The sequence below is a fragment of the Grampus griseus genome (genome assembly GCF_964374135.1).
Source record: "Grampus griseus genome assembly, chromosome: 4".
NCBI classification, from domain to species: Eukaryota; Metazoa; Chordata; class Mammalia; order Artiodactyla; family Delphinidae; genus Grampus; species Grampus griseus.
Window position 1 is genome coordinate 122,499,455 of NC_138997.1, and position 22,285 is coordinate 122,521,739.

A 22,285-nucleotide genomic window follows, 5' to 3' on the forward strand; every position below is an offset into this window, starting at 1 on the left:
TTTGAGTGACAGGGTAGTTTTAAAAAATGTACCTAGAACATCAATTTAGAGATAAAAAGGCATCTAAGATAAAGTTATCTATTGTTTAAAAAATAAAAGTTGCTTTTTTAATAACTTGATTTTGTTTTCTTTGCAATCTTTGGTTCACAGATTTGGTGTACAGTAGACTAGAAGCATGAGAATGAGAGGAAACTGAAATAAATTAACATGATGAAAAGGTCAACTAAAAATAAGGGAAAATACAGGAAAATTTACTGGAGTTGTACAGAAGTATAGGGAATGAATTGAATATTCAAGCTAATGCCATATATTTTGGTATCTTCTGTGGGCATCAGCATGTTAAAGTATATCCTGTTATTTGATGTTCATACTAATGGCGTAGTTTCATCAGAAGGAGATTCTGTATAATGATCTTGTGTTTTAGGCATACATGAAAGAGAGCCTGCAGGTAGTAGAAAGAGCACTGGCTTTGCAGTTAATCCTGGGTTTGTTTGAGTGTTGCCACTTAACCACCTATATGGCATCGGTTAGGACACTTCATTTCCCTAAGTCTCAATTCCTTGGTTATAAAAAGGGAAGTTTTACAGAATAGTTGTGACTCAGATTTTAAAAAGACACCTATTTGCAATTAACTGGAACGGTTGTTTACAAAAGGTATTGAGGACCTCAAAAAGCTTTTATTGCTATATCTATTAAGATTCGCTGTATTAGGCATTAAACCTGAAAATCTTAAATATTTTATTTATTCATTTAAAGAATGAATAAATCCTTTACTCACGCATGATTTTGAAACATCCATGTATCCTCATTTGGAAAATATTGGTTTGCTAAATTATGCAAGTCTTCCAAATGTTGACACATTTCTTTTCTTTCTTTTTTTTTTTTTTTTTGGTAACATTGTACCTGCAGTGCTTCTTGTTTAAAACTTTTTTTTTTGAATTTTATTTTATTTATTTCTTTATATAGCAGGTTCTTATTAGTCATCAGTTTTATACACGTCGATCCCAATCGCCCAATTCAGCACACCACCATCCCCACCCCCCCCCACGGCTTTCCCCATTTGGTGCCTATACATTTGTTCTCTACATCTGTGTCTCAACTTATGCCCTGCAAACCGGTTCATCTGCACCATTTTTCTAGGTTCCACATACATGCGTTAATATACGATATTTGTTTTTCTCTTTCTGACTTACTTCACTCTGTATAACAGTCTCTAGATTCATCCACATCTCTACAAATGACCCAATTTCGTTCCTTTTTATGGCTGAGTAATATTCCATTGTATATATGTATTACGTCGTCTTTATCCATTCGTCTGTCGATGGGCATTTAGGTTGCTTCCATGACCTGGCTATTGTAAATAGTGCTGCAATGAACATTGGGGTGCATGTGTCTTTTTGAATTATGGTTTTCTCTGGGTATATGCCCCATAGTGGGATTGCTGGATCATATAGTAATTCTATTTTTAGTTTTTTAAGGAATCTCCATACTGTTCTCCATAGTGGCTGTATCAATTTACATTCCCACCAACAGTGCAAGAAGGTTCCCTTTTCTCCACACCCTCTCCAGCATTTGTTGTTTGTAGATTTTCTGATGATGCCCATTCAAACTGGTGTGAGGTGATACCTCATTGTGGTTTTGATTTGCATTTCTCTCATAATTAGTGATGTTGAGTGGCTTTTCATGTGCTTCTTGGCCATCTGTATGTCTTCTTTAGAGAAATGTCTATTTAGGTCTTCTGCCCATTTTTGGATTGGGTTGTTTGTTTCTTTAACATTGAGCTGCATGAGCTGTTTATATATTTTGGAGATAAATCCTTTCTCCATTAATTCGTTTGCAAATATCTTATCCCATTCTGAGGGTTGTCTTTTCGTCTTGTTTATGGTTTCCTTTGTTGTGCAAAAGCTTTTAAGTTTCATTAGGTCCCATTTGTTTATTTTTGTTTTTATTTCCTCTACTCTAGGAGGTGGATCAAAAAAGATCTTGCTGTGATTCATGTCAAAGAGTGTTCTTCCTATGTTTTCCTCTAAGAGTTTTATAGTGTTCCGTCTTACATTTAGGTCTCTAATCCATTTTGAGTTTATTTTTGTGTGTGGTGTTAAAGAGTGTTCTAATTTCATTCTTTTACATGTAGCTGTCCAGTTTTCCCAGCACCACTTATTGAAGATTGTCTTTTCTCTGTTGTATATCCTTGCCTCCTTTGTCATAGATTAGTTGACCATATGTGCGTGGGTTTATCTCTGGGCTTTCTATCTTGTTCCATTGATCTATGTTTCTGTTTTTGTGCCAGGACCATATTGTCTTGATTACTGTAGCTTTGTAGTATAGTCTGAAGTCAGGGAGTCTGATTCATCCCGCTCCGTTTTTTTCCCTCAAGACTACTTTGGCTATTCGGGGTCTTTTGTGTCTCTATACAGATTTTTAAGATTTTTTGTTCTAGTTCTGTAAAAAATGCCATTGGTAATTTGATAGGGATTGCATTGACTCTGTAGATTGCCTTGGGTAGTATAGTCATTTTCACAATATTGATTCTTCCAATCCAAGGACATGGTATATCTCTCCATCTGTTGGTATCATCTTTAATTTCTTTCATCGGTGTCTTACAGTTTTCTACATACAGGTCTTTTGTCTCCCTAGGTAGGTTTATTCCTAGGTATTTTATTCTTTTTGTTGCAATGGTAAATGAGAGTGTTTTCTTAATTTCTCTTTCAGATTTTTCATCATTAGTGTATAGGAATGCAAGAGGTTTCTGTGCATTCATTTTGTATCCTTCAACTTTACCAAATTCATTGATTAGCTCTAGTAGTTTTCTGTTGGCATCTTTAGGATTCTCTATGTATAGTATCATGTCATCTGCAAACAGTGACAGTTATACTTCTTCTTTTCCAATTTGGATTCCTTTTATTTCTTTTTCTTCTCTGATTGCCAAGGCTAGGACTTCCAAAACTATGTTGAATAATAGTGGTGAGAGTGGACATCCTTGTCTTGTTCCTGATTTAGAGGAAATGCTTTCAGTTTTCACCATTGAGAATGATGTTTGCTGTGGGTTTGTCATATGTGGCCTTTATTATGTTGACGTAGGTTCCCTCTATGCCCACTTTCTGGAGAGTTTTTATCATAAATGGTGTTGAATTTTGTCAAAAGCTTTTTCTGCATCTGTTGAGATGATCATATGGTTTTTATTCTTCAGTTTGTTAATGTGGTGTACCACATTGATTGATTTGCGTATATTGAAGAATCCTTGCATCCCTGGGATAAATCCCACTTGATCATGGTGTATGATCCTTTTAATGTGTTGTTGGATTCTGTTTGCTAGTATTTTGTTGAGGATTTTTGCATCTATATTCATCAGTGATACTGGTCTGTAATTTTCTTTTTTTGTAGTATCTTTGTCTGGTTGTGGTATCAGGGTGATGGTGGCCTCATAGAATGAGTTTGGGAGTGTTCCTTCCTCTGCAGTTTTTTGGAAGAGTTTGAGAAGGACGGGTGTTAGCTATTCTCTAAATGTTTCATAGAATTCGCCTGTGAAGCCATCTGGTCCTGGACTTTTGTTCGTTGGAAGATTTTTAATCACAGTTTCAATTTCACTACTTGTGATTGGTCTGTTCATTTTTTATATTTCTTCCTGGTTCAGTCTTGGAAGGTTATACCTTTCTAAGAATTTGTCCATTTCTTCCAGGTTGTCCATTTTATTGGTATAGAGTTGCTTGTAGTAGTCTCTTAGGATGCTTTGTATTTCTGGGGTGTCTGTTGTAACTTCTTTTTCATTTTTAATTTTATTGATTTGAGTCCTCTCCCTCTTTTTCTTGATGAGTCTGGCTGATGGTGTATCAATTTTGTTTATCTTCTCAAAGAACCAGTTTTTAGTTTTGTTTATCTTTGCTATTGTTTTCTTCATTTCTTTTTCATTTATTTCTGATCTGATCTTTATGATTTCTTTCCTTCTGCTAACTTTGGGTTTTGTTTGTTCTTCTTTCTCTAGTTCCTTTAGGTGCAAGTTTAGGTTGTTTATTTGAGATTTTTCTTGTTTCTTGAGGTAGGCTTGTATAGCTATAAACTTCCCACTTAGAACTGCTTTTGCTGCATCCCATAGGTTTTGGATCGTTGTGTTTTCATTGTCATTTGTCTCTAGGTATTTTTTGATTTCCTCTTTGATTTCTTCAGTGATCTCTTGGTTATTTAGTAACATATTGTTTAGCCTCCATGTGTTTGTGTTTTTTACGTTTTTTCCCTGTAATTCATTTCTAATCTCATAGCGTTGTGGTCAGAAAAGATGCTTGATATGATTTCAATTTTCTTAAGTTTACTGAGGCTTGATTTATGACCTAAGATGTGATCTACCCTGGAGAATGTTCCGTGCGCACTTGAGAAGAAAATGTAATCTGCTGTTTTTGGATGGAATGTCCTATAAATATCAATTAAATTTATCTGGTCTATTGTGTCATTTAAAGCTTTCCTTATTTATTTTCATTTTGGATGATCTGTCCATTGGTGTAAGTGAGGTGTTAAAGTCCCCCACTATTATTGTGTTATTTTAAAGTCTATTTTATCTGATATGAGTATTGCTACTCCAGCTTTCTTTGGATTCCCATTTGCATGGAATATCTTTTTCCATCCCCTCACTTTCAGTCTGTATGTGTCCGTAGGTCTGAAGTGGGTCTCTTTTAGACAGCATATGTATGGGTCTTGTTTTTGTATCCATTCAGCAAGCCTGTGTCGTTTGGTTGGAGCATTCAATCCATTCACGTTTAATGTAATTATCGATATATATGTTCCTATGACCATTTTCTTAATTGTTTTGGGTTTGTTTTTGTAGGTCCTTTTCTTCTCTTGTGTTTCCCACTTAGAGAAGTTCCTTTCGCATTTGCTGTAGAGCTGGTTTGGTGGTGCTGAATTCTCTTATCTTTTGCTTGTCTCTAAAGCTTTTGATTTCTCCATCGAATGTGAATGAGATCCTTGCCGGGTAGAGTAATCTGGGTTGTAGGTTCTTCCCTTTCATCACTTCAAGTATATCATGCCAGTCCCTTCTGGCTTGTAGAGTTTCTGCTGAGAAATCAGCTGTTAACCTTATGGGAGTTCCCTTGTATGTTATTTGTCATTTTTCCCTTGCTGCTTTCAATAATTATTCTTTGTCTTTAATTTTTGCCAATTTGATTACTATGTGTCTCGGTGTGTTTCTCCTTGGGTTTATCCTGTATGGGACTCGCTGCGCTTCCTGGACTTGGGTGGCTCTTTCCTTTCCCATGTTAGGGAAGTTTTCGACTATAATCTCTTCAAATATTTTCTCTGGTCCTTTCTCTCTCTCTTCTCCTCTGGGACCCCTATAATGCGAATGTTGTTGCAGTTAGTGTTGTCCCAGAGGTCTCTTAGGTTGTCTTCATTTCTTTTCATTCTTTTTTCTTTATTCTCTTCCGTAGCAGTGAATTCCACCATTCTGTTTTCCAGGTCATTTATCTGGATACATTTTTTTATATATCCTTTTTTCTTCGGCCGTGTCACACGGCATGCGGATCTTAGTTCCCCAACCAGGGATTGAACCCATGCCCCCTGAAGTGGGAGTGCAGAGTCTTGACCACTTGACTGCCAGGGAAGTCCATTTTTCTCTCTCTCTATATATATATTTATTTATTTATGGCTGTGTTGGCTCTTCGTTTCTGTGTGAGGGGTTTCGCTAGTTGCGGCAAGCAGGGGCCACTCCTCATTGCGGTGTGTGGGCCTCTCACTATCGCGGCCTCTCTTGTTGCAGAGCACAGGCTCCAGACGCGCAGGCTCAGTAATTGTGGCTTACGGGGCTAGTCGTTCCGCAGCATGTGGGATCTTCCCAGACCAGGGCTCGAACCTGTGTCCCCTGCATTGGCAGGCAGATTCTCAACCACTGCACCACCAGGGAAGCCCTCTCTATATATTTTTAAAGAACAGATTTTAAAACATCACCACAGATATTATCAGGAAGTCTTTATAAGTATTGGAAAAGTACAGAACTCATGGTGGTAAATACAAATTTTCCAAAACTCTTTACTTTCATCTAAAAGGTTAAATTTTATCATTGGCAATAAATACTGCCAGTTGTTTTATTCGAAGTGACAGTTTCACTTCTTTTATTTTCAAGAAAATTTCTGACACATACTCAAGTCTGAATAACTGAAGTTCATTCATTGTCTTTTCAAGTAAAAAGGTGTTCAGTTGTAAAAATTAAATGAAATAATTATTATCAACTTCTTACAACTTGAGTAAGCAGTCAATAAATGGAAGCTAGTTAGTGGTGTGATAACATTTTATGTTATCATAATACCCTCCCACCCATTTAAATTCGGTTGATGTTCCTAATATTTCTGTGACATTGGTAAAATAGATATCAGCATCTCATTACTTAAAGGCAGAAACCTAGACTGTAAGGTGGTATAAGTTTTGTAAAGTTGGTTTTAGGAATATAAAGTTACCAACCAATAAGCTGTGAATCCAAACTTCAACTCAAGCCATCTGTCTCCAAATGTAGCGTTTTCCCACCATTTTGTCAGTAAAGAGTAAACAGGGGAAGCACAGCTCCACACGACCCATCTAGAATAACACTTTTTGGGGATTGCTGACATTTTCAAGAGATAATAAATTGAGGATAGGGGCTTCCCTGGTGGCGCAGTGGTTGAGAGTCCGCCTGCTGATGCAGGGGACTCGGGTTCGTGCCCGGTCCGGGAGGATCCCACATGCCACGGAGAGGCTGGGCCCGTGAGCCATGGCTGCTGGGCCTGCGCGTCCGGAGCCTGTGCTCCGCAACAGGAGAGGCCACAGCAGAGAGAGGCCCGCGTACCAAAAAAAAAAAAAAAAAAAAAATTGAGGAAAGAGCCATTGATTTTGTATAAAGGGTTCAGGAAAGAGGTATTATTTGAGCTGAGGCTTGAAGAACTAGTTTTCATCTGTTAATTTGGAAGAGAATTACCTGATTATAGAAAATCTTTTGTAAATTATGGAGAAGTATAGATGGAGTAAATTCTAAAAGATCACTTAAATAATTTTTTCTCATTCCCTTCCTCAGGCTTTAGAAAAGAACTCAAGAACCTGGAAGTAGCCTATAAATCTTATGAGTCCCACCCAGAATCATATCTACAAATAAAAAATCCTTTGATAAAAAGGTAATCCTAGCTATTTGGAATACTAAAATCTTTTAAATTAAATGCATGTATTATAGGAACTCTTTATCAGAAAGGCATACTACCTGTCACTACTCTGCAAGCAATGGGTCTAGAGCAGGGGTCCCCAAGCCCCAGGCTGCAGACTGATACTGGAACTGGGCCGCACAGCAGGAGGTGAGTGGCAGCCGAGTGAGCGAAGTTTCATCTGCCGCTCCCCATCTCTCGCATTACCGCCTGAACCACACGCTCCTTCCCAAGTCAGTGCAAAAATTGTCTTCCACGAAACTGGTCTCTGGTGCCAAAAAAGGTTGGGGACTGCTGGTCTAGAGTATTATGATGCATGTTTTATTGGGGATCATTAAAAGGATGTAAACCTTAATGATAGGGGGCCTACAAAGTACCTTGTACAATATATGATTGTTTGTTTTAAACCTCACAGCATTCTTTTGAGATGTATGGTATTTTACAAAAGAGAAAATTTGGGGCTTAGATTAAGTAATTTGGCCAAAGCAACGGAGTTGAGATTTGAATATAGCTCTTATCTACTTAGCAGAGCCTCAACTCTTTTCATCTTTGTGCTCTAATTGAATTTTATGCAATTCTCATGAGAAAAATAATTTAATCATATGAAGATAAATAATCTGCAATGTGATATCATTTTTCTTCACCTTAGAAGTTAACTATTACTTAAATAAAGGTAGTCTTTGATTAACCAAATTATTTTTAATTAGTATACTATCCTTATAGCATTATATATCAAAATTAAAGTACCTCTATTGCTATAAACTTTGGGTGCGAAGTGTTTTAGAATATTGAATTGTTTGCTAGTAACATTTTTCTTAAGTCTATGCTACATTTTATCACAATAAATGTAATTTCAGTGTTTTTAAGTTGAATTTTTTTTTTTTTTTTTTTGGCTGCACTGTGTGGCTTGTGGCATCTTAGTTACCCAAACAGGGATTGAACCTGCGCCTGGGCAGTGAAAGCGCCGAGTCCTAACCACTGGACTGCCAGGGAATTCTCTGATATTTGCTTTTTTTTTTTTTTTTTGTGGTATGCGGGCCTCTCACTGTTGTGGCTTCTCCCGTTGCGGAGCGCAGGCTCAGCGGCCATGGCTCACAGGCCCAGCCACTCCGCGGCATGTGGGATCTTCCCAGACCAGGGCACAAACCCGTGTCCTCTGCTTCGGCAGGCGGACTCTCAACCACTGCGCCACCAGGGAAGCCCCTGAAATTTGCTTTTTAAATTATACTTCTGGTTATAAATCTGATCTTGGTAATGACGGATGTTTCTAATAAACATTTATGTATTCTGGCATAAAGATTTTGGATTCAGAGAGTATAAATTGTTAATGGTTGCAAATATCTTTCCATTTTTGCTATGTTACACAAATAACATAAGTGCTGTATCGGGAAGTTAAACTACAAATGTTTGTTTTCCCTCCAATTTTGCATATTTGTGTATGGCGTTTTAGCTTTGTTTTTATTTTTCAGGTCACATATACGTGAAACCAATGGAAAGTTATTCCCTTCATCCAATCCACAAATACTCAAGGACCATACAGCAAGAGAGCATACTCACCAGTCAGATGAACAGAAACTTGAAAAAGCAAGTGAATGCAAATTTTCTGAGTGGCTTAATATAGAAAATTCTGAGGGAACAGGTTTGCTTTTTCACATTGATGATAATTCTGCTTCTGCAAAGAGAGTGAACAGTAATGGAACAGTCTCACCATCTTCACTGTGGTCTTCACACATGAGAACTGTGGGGTTGAAGCCAGGAACTGCTCCCCTCATCCAGCAGCAAAATACGATAGAACAGTGTTACTCTGAGAACTCTCTATCCAGGGAACATCTCATTCAGTCAACCTGCAGATCTGATGGTTGTCAGATGCCAGAACTTGTTTGCCAGAATACCCCACCCCCTCTGCCACCAAAGAAATATGCTATAACCAGTGTGCCACAGTCAGAGAAAAATGATGTGCCACAGTCAGAGAAAAATGATGCTCCACCTGCTGTCAAACCAACAGAGATGTTTAAAGCTAATTCTTCTAGTCTTCCAAAGCACAGTTTAAGTACAGCTTCAGAACCAGGTTTAGAAGTGAGTACACATATGAATGATGAAAGACTTAAGGAAACATTTCAAGCAAAAGAGTATGTCGGCAACACATCAAACACCCCGTCCAGCTCTTCAGCTAATGATTTTCAGGCCGACTCGGGTACAGCTGTTGGTGCTTCTTGCCAGCCAGAAATAGACTCTAGTTCTACCTGTCCAAATGAGACAGTTTCATTAACTACCTATTTTTCAGTGGATAACTGCATGACTGATACATATAGATTGAAATACCATCAGAGGCCCAAGCTCTGTTTTCCAGAGAGCAGTGGCTTTTGTAATGATAATTCACTTTCTCAGAATGAAAGAGGGCTAGGGCCTGTGTTACATAGTAGTCTTGGTTCAAACTGCCCTTCCAAGCAAAGACATAAACCTGGTATACACTGTAATAGATAAATGATGAAACCGACAGGCTTTTACTTCTGAGGCCATTAACTAGGAATCAAATGACCAAACCTAGTGCTATATGAAATTAAAACCATGGCAATATTTAACTCATTAATCACTTTAACTTTCTATACAGATATTTTATTTTGTGAAGATCTACTTATTGGATATTTTGGAATTCCCTCTGAATAGTCTTGGCATGCCTCAAAAAATAGAATATCCGGGGGTATGCAGAAAGTCATTTATCATATGCTGCAGTTGAGTAAAAATGTAATTTGTCCCTTTATTTTCTGACTGGTAGACCCATAGGTATTAAACTAACCAGTACTCATATGTAGATTGGTAAACTCTGCTAACTGAAAGATAGATGATATGTAGCTTGTGTAGTCAAAGCAATATTTGCTTTGTGAGGAAGCACTTTCTAATGGGGAGCCAAAAGAGGACTTCACCCATTTGCTTTTGACTTCTGTGATAGTCTACTACATATGATCCCTTTAAGTGTCTTAAAATGTATCGACCCATGAAATTGATGGCATTTGGGGGAAAAAAGCCTTAATGATAAAACAATTTTTAAATTCTCAAGGTCAGAAGAGAAGACAGTTTTGCTCCTAGAATTTTTATCTTCAGAATATCCTTTGTTGTATGCATTCATAAACATTACTTCAGTCATGTAAGCTAAAAATACTTCACTTTAGTATATTTATTTATCTTGTTACATTTTTTCTAATTTTATATGAAATGTGAAAGGTTTTTATTTTGGTTTGGTTTACTTTGGGCTGCTAATAACCAGTGTTAGGAATTAACCTATAGTCCTCTTTTTAAGAATATCACTGTGACTGCCTAAATTTTCCCTGCTATAATATTACCTGTTTGTAGGTTGTCAGCCCATTTTAGTAATTTTCATATTCTTGAATTTGAAAATCTTTCTGGGTTTCCAGATTAAATTTTTGCCTTTCATATAGATTTAATTTTTAATGAAATGTATTAATTTGAGCATCCCTCCCTTTTTTCTAAACAAATAATTTAATTTTTACCCCACCTATTTTCATGGAGAAGTCTTTCTTTAAAAAAAAAAAAAGGGGATTTTCCATTATGATGATGACCTTACAAGTGAAAATAAGTAATTGCCTTATTTCATAGTTGTCATTTAATTTTGTACTAAGCTGGTAAACTAATTGTAGTTTAGAATAGTTTTATATTGTCCACACTAGAGAATTGAGAATTTAAATTTTATATATAAAACATAATAATTCCATAAACTAATTAGTAAATTTAATATCTTGACCAATCCCATAAATTGTTAAAATATTCCAAAATGTAAATGAATCTTATTTTCTAGGTAAGTAGAAAGTAATTGCTTGTAGAAGTCTAAGCTCAGAGTTATCAAATCTTGGCCAAATTTTGTCTTCCACCTAGAGAAGTTTTTAATAGCCTTTTCTAGCTATAACAGTAGGTGATTATTACTTTATATTCTCTTAATTTAGAAATACTTGAATATCAACTAAATAAAATTTTATCTTTTAAGAAATCTTTTTTTTTAACATAGCTTTTAGTATGGAGGGATTTGTAAATATTGTAAATTTGTAAAATTGTGTTTGAAATGTCACTGTATTTAATTACTGCTTTTATAACATTGTAAAATACTAGAAAAATGAGCTTCAAGTATTTTTAATAGCTTTCAAAAACTTTGTGTAGTTTTGTCCAGTTGAAAATGTATTATTTGAAACATTTAAACTGATTTCTGATACTTATAAATAATCTCATAGATTTGTATGGGATTCAACTCACAATTGAGTTGCAAATATCAAATAGAAACGTCCAATTTGGGCTCTTTTTAAAGTACTGTCCAGTTGAAACCTCCTGAATCATGTTATAGTACTAATAGACTAGAAACTGACCATTTGTTTTTGTTGATTCAACACTCCAAATATAGATTATGTATTTACTAATCATGCACATGTGAATTTTTTGTTTCTAGGGTGTCTATTTTTATAGATGTTTTCTTCTGGTTATAAGCTTATTATAACTTTTAAAATAACACATCCAACGATTGTAATGTTCAAAATACTTCAGAGTATCTTTCTGTGAAGTCAGTTTCTTCTGATTCAAAATTTTGGGGGGGATAAACTGATTTTTAATTTAATATGGTTGGGACTTTTCTTTGCATTCATAAACTGTGGCTTCCTTTCACCTCTGTGAATTATATATTTTATGGGAAATGTAAGTCAATTTAAAGTTAAGGGGTGAACTTGGAATATCACTGATCAAAAAATTTATCACAGGAGACTCCTAAGAGTTCAACCCCCTCAAGGCCTAAAGGAGCGTTCCCACAGGAGTTGGCAAACTTTCTTTAAAGACCCAGATAGTAAATAATTTAGGCGTTGTGGACCATAGGATCTCTGTTACTCAACTCTGCCACTGTAGTGTGAAAACAGCTGTAAGGTAACATTTACATAACAGTATGCAAATGGATGGGCATGTCTGTGTTCCAGTAAAACTTTATAAGCATTGAAACTTGGATTTCACATCATTTTCACATCATGAAATAGTCTTGACTTTTTTCAATCATTTTAAGATGTTAAAAATCATTCTTGGCTCACAGGCCTTTAAAGAGAGGCAAGTGGGCCAGATTTGGCCCATTAGTGTAGTTTGATGACCCTTTTCCTAGAGCATAATTACCTCTACATTAAATGCCCTTACTAAATATTCTGTAGTCTCTGAATGTATTCCCATTACATGTAGGGACTAGGTATATGGAGCACTTTACATCCTAAAATTTTCAGGTTAACAGAACTCTAAAGACTTCCTCACAATTGCTCATTGGCCAGTTGATTTCAAACGGTTATTGAAACAATCATTTCACTTATATGAAATTTACAAAGGAATTTACCAGACTAAAATCACATTGATGTAAATACTTTTGATGTTTCTATTTTTATCACAGCAAGTTTGCCAATTCTTCTTGGTGTCCCATTTACCCAGTTAAAAGCCTTCAAGTATACTATGTTACCCTGAGATGGCACAATTCAGTGGTAGGCACAATTTCATCTGTAGGAAATACTCAAACCTCATACTGCCACCATTTTGGATACCATTTACAGTCATGTCACAATACTACAATCTTTCTTCTTAGTAGTATCTTCCCTGTACTAGAAATTTTCAGAATATACAATAGTTGTGGTAGAAGGCTGATTCTAGGCTCAGAAAGGTAGTATGGATTATAAATCTTTGTGTGTGACCTAACACACAAGTAATTTGTTAAAATGAAAGGAAATCAGACCCAATTTACCTGTATAATCAACATTTATTGGACAAAATTACTAGCAAGTAGCACAAAACAATTCATACAATCTGTTTGGTACCCTCAATGAAATCCCAGTTCTGTTTCTCTAGATGCTTCAACCTTGCCTAAAAAGTTCTCCTCAGGCAGGTTTGTTAGGTTCTCTGAAGGCGTAATTGTTAAACTTATAGTCAGCATTAGGCTAAAAGCCTCCAAAATCAATCCCAGATTTCACACTAACCCTAAATGCCATTCTAAAGAACAGAGGATGTAGAGTTTACCAGATCTATGCCCTGCTTCTAAGGGACGGGAAAATATTTAGGCAATTCCAATATATAAAATGTCACCAATTTCAAGGACAAGAGCCCATTTCTAACATCTGTTATATAATAGGAATAGCTTCTGAAGGGCTTATAGTAGCTGCTTTGGGAATGTGACCTTTTTGACTAAATACTAGCTGATCACTCCTGGGAAATAAATTCTTGTTAACATACTTATATAAAAAAGAATGTAAGCTCCATAAAGGCAAGGATTTTTGTCTGTTTCGTTCAGTGCGGTACCTGGCCCACAGTAAGTGCTCAAACATTTGCTTAAAGAGTAAATATGGTGACTTTGCTGGAGTATTAAAGTAAGTTACAGACATTATAATAAACATGTTTTGGCCACAAACATTCTTAATGCAACCACAATAAAAATTAGGTTTGAAACACACAGTCCTACTTTACAGAGTTCAAGAGCTTAAAAGTGAGGGGAAGCATCCAGGTAAGACCCCATGCACTCTAGCCTTCCATTACTGGATATTATATACTTTCTCTAAGATTGTACCAACCTAGCAACCATAACAGAGGTCCACTTAATCTAAAAATCAAACTGGCACTTACAGCAAATATATTGTGGGCCTGCATTTTCTGTATAGCTTTTAACTCCTTTTTTCAAAATTCTTCCCTTGCTTTTGTATAATTTATTTCTAAATATTTCACCTTATTATTTCACCATATTATCTGCATCATACTAAACCTTGGCCAACCCTTAAAATGTTAAAGGAAAAACAATCTATTTCCTAATAAGTATAATAAACCTTCATGATAAATACTTTTTATGTTCAGCCCCTGTAAAGCCACCAAATAATCTGTAAAAAGTTTTAAAATGTGAATCAGAGCCGAGTTTTAAGAACTTAGCTATGAATGGCTGAGATCATTACCCATTTAATATAGTTCCCGCAAAGAATAACAGAATGTGTAAAATGAAATGAAGGTCCCTTAGAGTCTGAAATTCTTCTGGTGCACAATCCTGCCTTCTTTGTTCAAGAAGTTTGTAGTCATTTTCAGGATCCACTCCAGGAGCCAAAATTCTTAATTTAGGTATCAGGCAAACCATTCTGTAAAAACCAAATAATTGTCAACAATGTTTCCTTTTTCTTTCCCTTTAAATACTTTATGCCAACTTTTGAAAACTTTGATTGTCTTAATCATTTGCCTATTCCTAAATGATTTTCATATTGATAAGAGCAAAAAAAGGCCTGACTATTCTTTATAAGTCTTCCATTTTCTATCCAGAGCTGAAAATTCAGATCATTAAAAAAAAAACAAAAACAAACAAAAAAACACTGCATTTGAAGTATCACTCTACCAAATATCAGGAGGAGTGGGTGGAAAGATTCTCCTTTACAAATGACTTGACAGAGGATTTTACAGAAACACCCATCTTCCATTGGTCCCACTGAACCCTCAGCCACACCATTCAAGAAATCCAAGGAATCAGAGACAATGGGGCCTCACCAACAGTGAGTTTATGCCCAAATTTTTGCCAAAATTGGGGGCTGGGGGTGAGAGAAGAAGACATAATTACCACAAATTCAATAAGCATGATGGCTGAGTGAAATTAACTTACAGTGCGTAAAGGATTAGCTCCGAAGTCCAAAGGAGCTGTTTAATGACTAAATGAGCTGCACCGCCTTTCCTCCTTCAGCTCACTGCTCCTCTCCTGAACTTGTCCCTTGTATCATCTCAGTCCTGTATCCTCCTCCTTGTTCTGCTCCCCCAAGCCCCTTCTCTAAGTCCCCTTCCTTTATCCTCTGCCAAAACAGTCTTCTCAGAGGGGGTGGCAATGAAAATGGAGAGCATGGATTTTCCAAATGGAATCTAGAGAGTTTTGTGACTCATCAGTTGGTGTTTTGGAGTGTGCGGGTGTGTATATAAAGCAATGCGGGAAATCAGAAAATGAGACCCAGGCTTCCGGGAGGAGAAGTGAGTGAATAAAGTTAACATTTACTGAAATGGGGACACTGAAAAGTAAGGTCATCTGAGTACGAAGTCAAGAGTCCAGTTCTGGACCCATGTGAGATAACCGTGCACGGCCTGCTCACGGTCAAACCGTCGTACAGTAACAGTAGCTTTAGCGGAGCGCTGACTGCTGCCAGGCAATATGCAAATAAATCGCTTTTAGATAAGCTGGCGATTTATCTGAAACACCACGCCACACCACACCCCTATGACCTGGTTACTATTGGTCCCAAATGGTAAATGTGAATATAAAGCTCCAAAAAGCCAAATAACGTCTCCAGTTTCTTCGTGGTAGTGCAGGAACTCAAACCCAGCCGGTTTCCTCCCAACATAGAACAAAAAATTTATGAAGCCAAGTTTCCTCTACACCTCATCTGAACACCCTCAACTGAGGTGCCAAGGAAGGACATTTTCACTCTGGTCTTCGTTCCACTCCCGCGCCTACCCTATCCTACCACTCGCCAGCTGGATGATGGTGGACAGGCCGTAACTTTCCGTAATGCAATTTCCTCGCCTCTCCCGCACCCACCTCCCCAAACTGGGGTAGATGGTCTCTAAGCCCCTTACCATTTCAACGATGCGTTAAGAGTACTCACCAGGGTAAAAAATACACGAAGAAAAACAACACCACGTCTAAGAGGACGAAGAGCCAGAGATCCAACCAGTAGGAATGTTTTGGTAACCGGTCTGCCCCGGACTGAGGCCGCACTTCGTGGTTCTGCTGCGGCCTCTCGGCTTCACCCAAGCCTCGCCGCTCCCGGGGACCATCCCGACCATCTTCGGCCGCCAACCCAACCTCCATCTTGCAGCAGTCGCCACGCCACAATCTGAGTAGTCGGAAATCCTCAGCTTCCGCTCTTCCGCGTTCGCCTCGCCGGAAAAGTGGACGAAGTCCGACCCCCCCCCCCGCCCCACAACGCATGCGCTGTTCCCCGCCCCGGAAATGGGCCCTGTACCCGCCCCGGAAGTGAGCCCTGTACCCGCCCCTCCCAGCGCGCGGGCGTCGCCCGTCGGCCCGCTACCTCCGTGACTGCGGACGGACAGAGGCGTCTCCACTTGGAGGCGGGGGAAGCTGTCCGCCCGTTCCGCCCTGCAGCGTCCAGGTGGGAAGCCGGTTATTCAGGTTTCGCTAGAAGAAATACTCTCTGGCCGGACCGGAAGTCACTTCACGTCCCATTCCTGACAGGTGATTGATTCCACCTTGGAAGTGCCCATGGTCGCCCCTCCTTATCCCTGTATTCCTTTTGGGTCCTTATGCCAAGGTTTTAAAAGAGCCTCCTCTAATGGGTTTTGTACTGTCCCTAACATGTTACACTTATTTGATTAAATTCTGTAAACAGCTCTAATGAGGTTGACATCATAAGTGTGAGGGTAAGTTTCTAAAGGGGCCAGAGAGCAAAACGTGAGAATTTTGTATGTACCTCAAAGGAGTGAATTTAAGAATAATCCAAGGGTTTGGGAGTGTGATCCCCCATGACATTAGAATGTTAGCAGAAAGAAAATGATTTACCATTGTAGGCAAGGGAAAATTCTCCTCTACTCTCTTTGGGTCTCCAGCTGGGCATAAGAATTAAATTGACATAAGACAGGTTAACAGGAGAAAAGCATAGAAGTGGTTTTTAGGGTTTTTTTTTTTTTTTACATGTACATGGGAACCTTCACAAGAGAGTGAAGACCTGAGGAAGTGACCAGCGCAGAAAGCTTTTCTACCTTTTAGAAAAAGAAACAAGTAACACAAAGAGGTTTGGTTAAGGGTAGTTAATTGTGGAGAAATGACTAGGAAGATAAGGGTTAGTTTAACAAGGTTTGTTTGTATGGATTTTTTGGTCCAATTTCCCATCTCTGGTGATAAAAATATTTTTCTTCCTCCTGATGTAGGGAGGGCATCTTTTACATGGGAATTTTATCTCCTTCAGGAAGAAAAAGGAAGGTCAGAGTGCACTTCTAGCACCAGCTGTTTCTCAAATGCCTTTAACTGAAAATATTCAATATGCCAAAGTGACATATTTTGGGGTGACATGCTCTGAACTCCTTCATTCCCCTGTCTGAAACTTCCCTAGAAGTTTCACATAAACTCTGAGTTAGTGGCTGTGGAGAGAAGAATTGGGTTAGCAGCAGAGTGGCAAGGGATCTGCAAAGGGAGAGAAGAACATAGATTAGAATGAGGATGAATAAACAGAAAACAACACATCTAAGCACACTTCCCCATATCCCATTAAATCAGTCTCCCATCCCTGGGAATAGGTCAGTCCAATAGAATGGCTGAGCCTTGTTTATCTGATGGAGGGTGTTTATCTTGTCTTCAAAAGGTGCAGATTAGACACTATTTGTCCCAGGTGATTTACATAGAAGCAGCATGCTTCATCAGTGATGGCACAAGCTCCTCTTTCTTGGGCTGTCAGTGTGTCCGGGGCAAGAAGATTTTCAAGTCCAGCAGAGGCTACTAACTTTTGACTGAAAGACTTCCGACATTTGCATACCAATATTGAACTGTTGTTCTGTTACGATGGAAAGATTTAGAACTGCCTTTTCCAACTCATAAGTTCCAAAGCCTAAGAAAAAGGATCTTAGTACTGAAAAGAACTTAGACTTGTGTACACAAGCCAGTTTTCTATAATACCTGGTCTAGTGTGTTTATGTGGCGCTACTTTATGAACAAAGAAGCCAAAGGGTTTTTTTTGTTTTTTTTTTGTTTTTTTTTTTTGCAGTATGGGGCCTCTCACTGTGGGATGAGAGGATGTGGGATCCTCCCGGACCGGGGCACGAACCCGTGTCCCCTGCATCGGCAGACGGACTCCCAACCACTGCGCCACCAGGGAAGCCCCTTCAGTCAGCCTTTTAATAAATGGCTAAAGAAAGGGAGGGCTTTGTGACAAGGAAGCACTTTTTTTCTTTTCATCTGGGACTAGGGAGATGCAATAGGGGAGAAAATAGGTAGAAGGAAGTTTCTTGATCTGTGATCTTGGGAACAACTGTCTACTTCATGATTTTGTCTGCTTCTGGGACCTGGAAATTGGTCCTGGAAATCCTTAGTTTAAGGTCACCTTAGGAATGGTCTTCCAGTTGTCCTGGGAGTGCTGCTGATCTGGGTCAAAGCTGGCAGTGCTCGCATGAATCCAGGAGGATTTTTCCTTTATTTTGATGGCAGTGTAAGTGCTCAGCAGTTTGTAAGGGCCTTCCCAGCAAGATGACAATGCATGCTTTCTTCTAAAAACCTTGATGTATACCCAATCTCCTGGTCAAAGGGGATAGCAAGTCAGTGCATTCCACGCCCTTTTTACTGTCGATAATATCCCCCAAGTATACTAGTTAGTTCTTGTATATGGCTAGTCGTAGTGTCATATTGTTCACTTAAGTCCCTATAGTGTTCACTCAATCCAGAAATGGGAGGTTTAGAGACGCCAGTAGGCATAGGGTGACCAAACACTATTTCAAAAGGGGTTAATGCACACCTTCTATTTGGAGTATTCTGGATTTTTATAAGGGCCAGAGGTAGTGCTTCTGGCCATTAAGTCCAGTTTCTTGATAGACTTTTTCTAAAGTCCTTTTGCCTCTCCTGCTGCGGAGCACAGGCTCCAGACACGCAGGCCCAGCGGCCACGGCTCATGGGCCCAGCTGCTCCACGGCATGTGGGATCTTCCCGGACTGGGGCACGAACCTGTGTCCCCTGCATCGGCAGGCGGACTCTCAACCACTGCGCCACCAGGGAAGCCACTAAAGTCCTTTTGATGTCTAGATTTTTATGTTCTATTTGCCCTGAGGATTGGGGACGGTGCAGGGCATGAAATTTTAATGAGTACCCCAAAGTTTTTGCAAGCACTTAGTTTATTTCTGTTATAAAATGAGTTCCTTGGTCTGACTCAATCCATAAAGGAATACCAAAATGAGAAATAATCTAGTTATTAATTTATTCACTGCTGTGTGGTGTTATCATGTCTAGTCAGATAGCATTTAGTCCATCTACTAGGTGTACAGACAGTAAACCACTGGGATTAGCCTAGAGCTGGAGGTAAAACTGTGAAATCCATTTGGAGTCCTGCAGGGGACAGAGTGGTAGAGAACATTTCCTTGCCCACAATTCTGGTATCAAGGATGGATGTCACTAACTGGACACTGCTCACTCCAGGGCTGCTGCTGGTGACAGATCCTGGGACCTCTAACATAAGCCGGCAGAAGATGAGAATTCTACTAGTCAGTCTCCCAGATTTCTGCCTGTAGTATCCAATAAACGAGAATGGTAAGAGTCTCTTCTTGTCTTTTTCTCTTTCTGAATTTAGATTAACAGGAGAAAACATTTGTTTGAACTGTTTGGGGGGGTTATAGTGACTCTGGTGTCTTCTGTTATGAATACTCTTGTTTTCTATTTCTAATGGCTGTAGAGAAAGAAAAGCTTAAAAAACAATCTCCCTAGACCCCAGCACCCTCAGAGGGTATATTTTTACCCCTCTGAGGGACAGTACCCCATCAAACGACAGGGTCAACTGATCCTCAGCTGCACCCCAGAGCTCACCATTAAACTTACAGTAGAGAATCAGAAACTGGATTTCTTAATTGACACTGGTGCAACTTTACCGTCAAGTCAGAGGATTTATCTCTGTCACCCCTGATTCTATTCAAACTGTCGAATTCTCTGGGTAATCTATTTCACTGTCCACATCTCAGGCCACCTCAATATCCTTAGGACTTTCATTTCTCTTATTTCTTTTCCATCATTACTACTTTACACACCTATGATAGTTTTCTTTGAGAGTTGTACAGTCATCAAAACTAATTGCTATTTGTTGCAGCTTCTCTTTTTTTTTTTTTTTTTTTTTCCGGTATGCGGGCCTCTCACTGTCGTGGCTTCTCCCATTGCGGAGCACACGCGCAGGCTCAGCAGCCATGGCTCTCGGGCCCAGCTGCTCCGCGGCATGTGAGATCCTCCTGGACCGGGGCACGAACCCATGTCCCCCGCATCGGCAGGCGGACTCTCAGCCACTGCACCACCAGGGAAGCCCGCAGCTTCTCTTTTATCTTCATCTTGACCTTTAGCAGCTCCCGCTATTAATCTGTTTCCACCCCACTCAGCCAGCCTGGTGCCCAGCAAACACCCTTTGCTCCAGCCAGATTGATTTCTTCTTCTTCCTCATGGAAACTCTTCTCCTTTTGGCCTTTGGGCTTTGGCACATGTTGTCTTCATTAAACTGAAATGCTTCCCCACCTATCCTAATCCTTCCCATCTTTTTTCAGTTCAAATTGCCAACTTCATAAAGTTTCCCTCGCTACAGGTCACGTTGATCTCTCCATTCTCAGTATTTTTAACACACCAATTGCAAAAAAGTTCACATTTAACTCATCTCCAACTACTTCATATGTCATGCTTTCTTCTTAGGGTGAGAGTTATCTTCTGAAAATTATGCAGTGAGTATTTGTTCCCATAGTTTTTTGCCTTTCTTCTGCATCAATTACCCTCTACATTCTGTAACAGCCACCTGTTGATGAGGTGTCTACTGGTCATTTTTCAAAACTTCTCTACCTTCAGCTCAAAAAACATTGAAATTTTCTTGACATAGTTTGGTACGTTGGCTTGCTTTGTAGCAAAATTTTATGTAAATTATCTCGCCTATCAGAGTATTAAATATTCTTCAGGATATTTTACCTATCCTATATTCTTACCATCTTTGCAGCCTCTATAGTCTCTCAAACCGTACCTTGAATGTGGAAGAAATTAAATATTTATTCAGTTATGTTTCTTGTATTCTGCAGCCACTAATACAATCTTAATTATCTCTTTTGTAACACAGTAGTATAATGATACCACTGAGATCTACCACTACTGATCTACCACTGTCAGTGAGGATACTTTCTGAGATTTTTCTCAAGTACCAGTAATGGATATACACTAATCCATTCCCCCATTTTGGATTTCATGTCTTTTATTTCAGTGAATACTCCTTGAATGCCTACTGTGTGTCAGGCACTATCTGAGGAGCCATAGGAGATACAGATGCAATAGTCATCCAATTCTTTAGAAGTACTGGCTGAGGACATCTCACAGATATGGGATATTCAAACACTGTCCCAGAGCCCTGGGGTTCTGCATCATGGTTGGGATGTTAGGAAGGCTAAGCAGGATTGGCTGTGAATAAACTGCCTATCCTCTTCCCCCTACCTACTCGCACACATACAGACTTCAACCTTAAGAGCTCAGTTTTGTTTATTTTATATTTTGGGGTTTCATAAAAGATTTTATTTCAAAATAAAGAGGGCATTCTGCTGCATTTTGAAGTTTAAAAACAACTTAATATGGCCAAGCTTAATTGGTAGTCATAGATGACAAAGATGTTAAAACCCACAGCCTTGAAGTCTCATTATGCTAACCAATAGAGCAATCAACCTTTGTTTTATTGAAAGGTGTTGGAGGGATGGTCATTGAGGGTGCAGATTGAAAGGTTAGTCAATACACGACACGTCTTCTCTCATAAAGTCATGTAATAGGCTTCCAAGAGTAGACATGACACTATTGACATAGGTGTGAGCTAGAATAGCAGTGTTAAGCAAATGGAGGCCCAGGTGATAACTGCTATATATAAAATATTAACCTGAATTACACTTGTTTTATAGGTGTGAGAAATGTCAACATGTTAACAGCAGTTAACTCTGGGAGATGGAATGACAGATCATTTTATTCTTGGTGCTTTTTCACAAAGTTGGGAAGATGGGAAGAAAGTTTTTTGAAATAAGTTAGGAAACAAGAAAGAGATAAGTCTAGGTCAAAATGATTACTTAAGTATTTCTAACATCAGATCACAGGCACTAGGCACATAAATATCAGGGGATTATAATGATTTATAACAGTGTTTTTCAAACTGTGTTTCATGGAGCTCCATGTTTCCTCAGGGAGAACTCAGGGACCAACATGAAATGGAGCAATAGATGCAGGGAATGAGGCTTCAAGCCTCTACTGGAGAACTCAGCTTTTATGTTCATATCTATAAATATGCCCTGTTAGAAAACAGATTTATTTTTTTCTGCTCTGATGAGAACTCTATCAAAAAACCACCTTGTGAGACCCATGTTCAGAATGGTAGAGTAGGCAGCTCCACGCCTCTGTCCCT

General features: G+C 38.8%; 2 protein-coding genes and 1 long non-coding RNA gene across 8 annotated transcripts in view; 2 read left to right on the forward strand and 1 right to left on the reverse strand.

The window, feature by feature from the left end:
• The window catches only part of USP53 (ubiquitin specific peptidase 53), a 64,752-nt gene extending 53,174 nt beyond the window's left edge, over window positions 1–11,578 (forward strand). Inside the window, exons 15-16 of the mRNA XM_082653093.1 lie at window positions 7,031–7,127; window positions 8,621–11,578. Coding sequence (XP_082509219.1) covers window positions 7,031–7,127; window positions 8,621–9,635 — 1,112 coding nt within the window. The 3' untranslated portion in view covers window positions 9,636–11,578. The remainder of the gene's footprint in view (window positions 1–7,030; window positions 7,128–8,620) is intronic.
• A 1,332-nt stretch (window positions 11,579–12,910) lies between these two features.
• Window positions 12,911–16,093, reverse strand: ARLN (allregulin). Its single transcript, XM_082653111.1, has 2 exons — window positions 15,785–16,093; window positions 12,911–14,284 (listed from the first exon to the last, which is right to left on the reverse strand). Coding segments are annotated over exons 1-2 (207 nt in total). The 5' UTR covers window positions 15,991–16,093; the 3' UTR covers window positions 12,911–14,283.
• Window positions 16,094–16,180: 87 nt separating this feature from the next.
• LOC309821628 overlaps window positions 16,181–22,285 on the forward strand; it is a 116,454-nt gene continuing 110,349 nt past the window's right edge. For all 6 annotated transcript variants that reach the window (XR_014296644.1, XR_014296645.1, XR_014296646.1 and 3 more), the window contains exons 1-2: window positions 16,181–16,374; window positions 19,315–19,425. This is a non-coding gene — a long non-coding RNA (uncharacterized lncRNA). The remainder of the gene's footprint in view (window positions 16,375–19,314; window positions 19,426–22,285) is intronic.

Coding starts and splice junctions, on each gene's coding strand:
- ARLN (XM_082653111.1), bottom strand. CDS start 15,990: ATGGAGGTTGGGTTGGCGGCCGAAGATGGTCGGGATGGTCCCCGGGAG.